This window comes from Astatotilapia calliptera, chromosome 1 (genome assembly GCF_964374335.1).
Source record: "Astatotilapia calliptera chromosome 1, fAstCal68.1, whole genome shotgun sequence".
In the NCBI taxonomy this organism is placed as follows: Eukaryota; Metazoa; Chordata; class Actinopteri; order Cichliformes; family Cichlidae; genus Astatotilapia; species Astatotilapia calliptera.
The window spans coordinates 23,283,281-23,289,280 of NC_137422.1; the positions used below are offsets into that span (position 1 = coordinate 23,283,281).

A 6,000-nucleotide genomic window follows, 5' to 3' on the forward strand; every position below is an offset into this window, starting at 1 on the left:
AATGTTCGGGGCTTAGCAGTGCTATGAAAACCTCTGGATGGATGGGTTTCATATAAACTCCAAGTGTCTCACCAAACTGGGGTTGCAGAGCGTCTCAAATGCTTTCAGCAGCCGTGAGAGGGGCACACTAGGGCCTGTAAATCAAGGGAATGGACCCCGACTCGGCCGAGACCCATAAATCACAGGGGTCCATTAACCCTTTGTGCACAACAGCGGGATCCTGTCTCTCAGGTGTCAGGTGTCAGATTTGCATGGGATAGCTCCAATAACATTGCACACATTGCTTTTTATAAACAGATAAATTTGTTCTGTCTTTATTGATATTTAATTTGTGCGTTGTTTCACTTTTAAAGACCAGTCAGGTCTTTTTTTTACCTAATAAGTGGCTTCATGGTTATAATTCTATACTACTTTTGTTTAGTTATTAACCAGCACAAATCTCTCCATTTCCCCAGTGGATCTGGCTGTAGAAGAAGCCCACCAGGGTGTGTTTTTCAACGCAGGCCAGTGTTGCACGGCAGGCTCTCGCGTCTATGTGGAGGAGCCCATATATGACGAGTTCGTCCGGAGGAGCGTGGAGAGAGCAAAGAGGAGGATAGTTGGCAGCCCCTTTGACCCCATGACTGAGCAGGGACCACAGGTGAGGAGCACAGAATCAGAAGCTGTGATCGGTTTTTCTATCATTTGCTCTGTAAATTTCATATATTGCTCATTTTTTCTGTCATAAGGGAGTAAGTCTGTCCTCCACCTCCACAGATCAGCCGAGAGCATCAGAGCCGTGTGCTGGAGTTCATCCAGATCGGCATTACCGAAGGGGCCAAGCTGGAGTGTGGAGGCAAAGCTCTGGGCTTGAAAGGTTTCTTCATTGAGCCTACGGTCTTCTCTAACGTCAGAGATGACATGCGCATTGCCAGAGAAGAGGTATAGTGATAAAGACTCCAGCACTACTAATGCATCTTGAGTTGATTTAAGGGCTGCAATAGAAGAGGTAGCAAAACAGTTCATGAATAAATGTAGAGGCTGTTAATAACCTGTTTCTCTAACCTGGAGAAAAAAAGAGTCACTAAAGCTGTCAAAAAATGTAAAAAGGTACCAAAAAGGATGGTGATACATAAATTAAGTCCCTAATTAAATGCGTTTACCTAAGAATAACTAATAATTTTGAAGTTCATAGTGAGTCTGTGTATTCTCATTTCTTTGATGTGTGATGTTAGCTTACCATTTACCATATTTCTACAGATTTTTGGGCCAGTCCAGCAGATCATGAAGTTCAAAACAATTGATGAAGTGATAGAAAGAGCCAACAACTCAGATTATGGTTTGGTTGCCGCTGTATTCACCAAGGACATCAGCAAAGCCATGACCATATCCACAGCCATGCAGGCTGGCACTGTCTGGTAAGCTCTATCTGCCGTGCTTCTTCAGCTCCATTCAGTAATATTTTTCATGTGAGAAATATCAGCCACTTTCCCGAAGCTTTAACTAACAGTCTGCTGATTTAGAATCATTACAGTAGCCACAAAGAAAAGCTTTTCTTCCCTTTTATCCACCCATAAGCTCAGATATGATGAGAAAATATCAGAAATAATGTTCCAGGACAGGACAACTGAAATGAAATTAATAGTAAATGTTACTTGTTGAGTTAACCTGCAATAGTTTCCATTTTTAATTACTTACAAATGGTTATGAGTAGAAGTATAGATAGCTGCCAGAAATCTTGCGTCACTTGTTATGCTTAGCTATTTTAATAACTCTTCCTTCATCAATGATGTTGACCTAATCACCATCGGGCAATTTTCATCACAAATGCCACATAAATTATTCTGTAACCAAGAAAGGATATTATATGCTCCATCCTTAATTATAAACATTATATTTATGAGTCCAATCACAAGACATCAGTAATAGGTAAGATCCAGAACTTTAATCATAGACATTGAGAAATTCACTCAGCAGGTGGTCAACTCAGGCAAAGAGACAGACTCCAAAAGAGGGGAGAAAAGTCATGTATGAGGAGGCACACAAATATACAAAAACCTGAGCTAGAAAGGAAAAAGAAAACACAAGTAGTGCAACTATTAAAATGGCATGAATGTTTGAGACTAAAAGGACAATCTAGAAATTGGGGGGTACTGTACAGGGGGTGTATGAAGACTCAGAGAGCGATCAGCTGAATGTGGTTCAAAAAACTGGCGAGAGAAGAACAAGGACATAAGTGATGAAGCACGAGAACAAAGTCTTTCAGCAGAAGGATGAGAAGGAAAAAAATCGCTGAAATATTTAATAATTTTACTTCATATTTTCGAGTTACTTCAAAGCATTGTTTCTGCAGCTACAGCAGCTGTAATCACTACGTTTACAGATATAGAACCTGACATTTTTTAACTGTGTTTGCTAAACAGCAAAAGAATAATTGTTATTGAGTTCAGGGGTTTTTAAAAATAGCTGTGATGATGAGAATGTAATTTTACATCCGTCTTCCCAAATGACGCTTTGGATAAAGTTGTGCAAAATTTTTATAGTAAACTGCAAGTCAACTGATCAAGAGTGATCAATGCTTTGTGTATTTCACAGGATAAACTGCTTCAACGCTCTGAGCACACAGTGTCCATTTGGAGGATATAAAATGTCTGGCAATGGACGTGAAATGTGAGTAAGACTTGGTCGTCTGCCCGCTGAATACACACAAATTAGTTGCAACACTAGTATTGCTGACTTAGTGTTTTGAAAGCCGACTTTCCAAAAAAGCTTAACATGATGTAAATCTCTATCTAAGAGGAAATATTCCTGCTCCAAGGGCCTCCAGCAGTGTGTACACTGTAATTCAATGTTGCTGTCAGCATTCGAGTTTAAACAAAATGTTTCTATTTCTTCTTTCAGGGGAGAAAACGGCTTGAAGGAGTACTCAGAAGTGAAGACCATCACAATAAAGATGGTCGCCAAGAACTCTTAAGGCAGCCACACTTTTTTTGGGAGTGGGGAGGGTGGAGGAGGTAGTGTCTTCCTCATTGTTGACAAGCTTTTGTCAGTCTGTCCATGGTGTCACACCACGACCCATCAGAGCTACTTATATCCATGATAACTCCAGGCTGTACCCACTCACTGCCTCCCATCCCTCCGTGGACATTCAGCTGCTTCCAGTCCAGGTATCGCCACTTGTGTTGCCCCCCTCCCACAGTACTCCATACCTTCTCCACTAACTACACTAAAGCACTCACAAAGACGATGGGGGAGGCTGCTCTGACTTCAAAACCCAATAACGACGCCCGTCCCAGCCGTTACAACCCCGATTCTCACCACCAGATGCTGGATGCTCAGAGACTCAGTTGCCGCACTTGCAATCAGCCCTTTAGCAGCTTGTAACCCGCTGGGTGACAGTTTTTCTCTGTACTGTGCGGTGTGATCGTCAAAACCTCATGTGTCACTGTCTTGTTAGAATTTGTGCAAGCACGTTCGCTCATTCAAAACCACTGATGTCGTCAGCCTCAGACACGAATGGATGAAATGTTAATTCTGAATTAAGATTGATTTCTAATTGTCTTTGTTTGTATTTTAGCTCATATGACTTAACACTGTATGTCGACCTTTGACTGATGTAAACGTGAAAAAACTTTAACCTCTTAAAAGCATTTTACTCTCACCTGCTAAAAGAGGAGTAGATGTGTTTTAAAATACATGTAACTGATTTTCATTGATGTCCATCTATTTTTATGTTTATACAATCATATGCTATAAAATTATAAAATGACTATAGTTGTTTTTTTGTTTTTTGTTTGTTTTTCAGTAAAATCTTTTTTTCTTGGAAAAAGTGTTTCGAGTCTTTGCCGATCAAAAAGTCTCACATTTTAATTCAGGCTAAATCTGTCTATTTAATTATTACATTAAATATCTATACTTAGCTCGTTATATTGATCCACATGTTGAACAGTACTAATAGTACTACTCATTATTATTATACTTTGAATACTAATTCAAAATCTCCATCCACTCAGATGTATTTTTGTCAGTGTTTGGAAAAAAAAATCAGTTTTAGATTTACCGAGCCAAAATGATCTGTGACGTATAAATCAGCCCATCCAGGTCCAGCAGGGAAGTTACACAAGTCTGATGTGAACATTTGAACTCTGAGGTAAAAACCGTTTCCAAACTTATGAAATTGGAAATATTTGCATAGTGATAAACGCTAGAGTTTTTACTTGCACCACAGAGGAGGTGGAGGTGTCATTGTGGGAGTTATTAATCATATTTTGTGGGGGACAACATTTAACACACTACTTATCCTCTTCCTTCCTTATTTAGTTGGCCAGTGCTGCAAAATATTAAAGTTGTATCAAAGTGTTCCAGTAAAAAAAAAGTCGTGGTGGGGGCAGCGGCAGGTAGCAGCGGGTAAAGTTAAGCCTACCAGGTGAATGGAAATACTGTTTATTTCTATTATGAGAACACCAAAACTGCGTAAATAGCTCTGACACAATTCCAAAGAAGAAAAGTAAGAATAACGTTAGCGTGTCACACACATCCTCTTGCTGTGTGAATTGCTGTTTTACTATAAATAATAGAACGCTTGTCAGCATGAGTGACGGTTGTGTCCTATTAAGTGGAAGTAGGGTGGGACAAGGAAGTAACTGCTTAATAACAACTTCTGACATTTACATGTGTGACCTTACGCCTTCATCTGTCTCTAAATTTAGACTTCTAAAAGCAACTGAGGAATGTCAAAGAAGTGGAACATTTGAGTACATTGCATGAAGGAGTAAAAACACATATATTAAATATGAGATTTTGCCTCAGCTGCCCTCTTTACACACTATTTGTTTACTTAAACACAGGCTGGTTTAGTTTCAGGTCCTGGTGTCGTGCATGCTGGCTCATAGTTACTCAATCACAGCTTAATGGGACTAAATACAAAAACAAACAACAAACTGCTATTAAGATCTTTTGTCTGTGACATGTGGAAAGTCTGACACAAGAACTAAACCACAAAGGCAGCACGCATACTTTTTAAAAAATGGCCATTTAGAAAAAAAAAAAATCACTTTTCCTTTTTTTTTAAATGAAAGAGGGCCCTAAAGACAGAAGTGACCACTGAGGGAGGCTACAGCAGAAATATGAGTCTGTTTGGTGACGGCGTTCATGCTGGAGGTGAAGACACCGTGCTGGAGTGTTTCTTTGGCAAATAGCTTTTAATTTACCAGGCTACGGTTTCCCACAACTCCTTTCCCAGTTTATATCAGTCTTTCCAAGGACAAGATGAAAAAGTGATCTCCTTATTGCAGCACTCTGTTAACACTACAGGGTATGTCAGTGCAGACCAGGAGATTACACTCTCAAGATAAAAACGCATTTATGAACCTGTTTATCTTCTGACTTATTTAAAAAATTACTTCTAACCTCTATCCTTTTTTGCTCTCTTTTTGAATCAATTTAAATTCACCCTTGCAGCGTTAACACTACCCTGTGAAAAGTTTCTGTCACTTTTCACACAATTAAAAACCTCACATGCACTCAACAACATAACAATCAGCAAATGAGAAAGACAAAGAACTGAAATTTCCTTTTTTTTGAGGGGATTTTATTCATCTTGTTCTTCTTTAAGAGATTTTGAAATGAACAGACTCAGTATTTCCTTCATGCAGACGCTTCAGAGCATCTCATTTTCTCAGCGTGCACGTACATAACCCCACAGTTAAGGACATCAGCCTAGAAACAGACCACACACTGACAGGGACATTCACCCTTTGTCCAGAAAAAACCCTTATCCTTCACAAGCCTTGTTTATAGTTTCAGTTAATATTCCAGAAGATAGCGCTGCTTTTCCTATTATCTGTTCCTTCATAATATTTTCTCACAGAGTTAACGGAACAAACAGATGTGTCTTTGTGATGTCCGGTCCTCTTTATTTGTCACAAAAGCGATTTCCACATTTACGGACACTTTGGAGAGGTAGCTAAGGACAGAGATTGTGTGTGTATGTGTGCGTGCGTGCTTTTGCAGAGGTGGTCT

General features: G+C 39.5%; 1 protein-coding gene across 1 annotated transcript in view; it reads left to right on the top strand.

Annotated features, from left to right (window-relative positions):
- The window catches only part of aldh1a2 (aldehyde dehydrogenase 1 family, member A2), a 28,344-nt gene extending 24,536 nt beyond the window's left edge, over window positions 1-3,808 (top strand). Inside the window, exons 9-13 of the mRNA XM_026168940.2 lie at window positions 456-640; window positions 757-921; window positions 1,240-1,397; window positions 2,575-2,649; window positions 2,881-3,808. Of these exons, the coding sequence (XP_026024725.1) occupies window positions 456-640; window positions 757-921; window positions 1,240-1,397; window positions 2,575-2,649; window positions 2,881-2,953 (656 nt within the window). The 3' untranslated portion in view covers window positions 2,954-3,808. The remainder of the gene's footprint in view (window positions 1-455; window positions 641-756; window positions 922-1,239; window positions 1,398-2,574; window positions 2,650-2,880) is intronic.
- The last annotated feature ends 2,192 nt before the right edge of the window (window positions 3,809-6,000 follow it).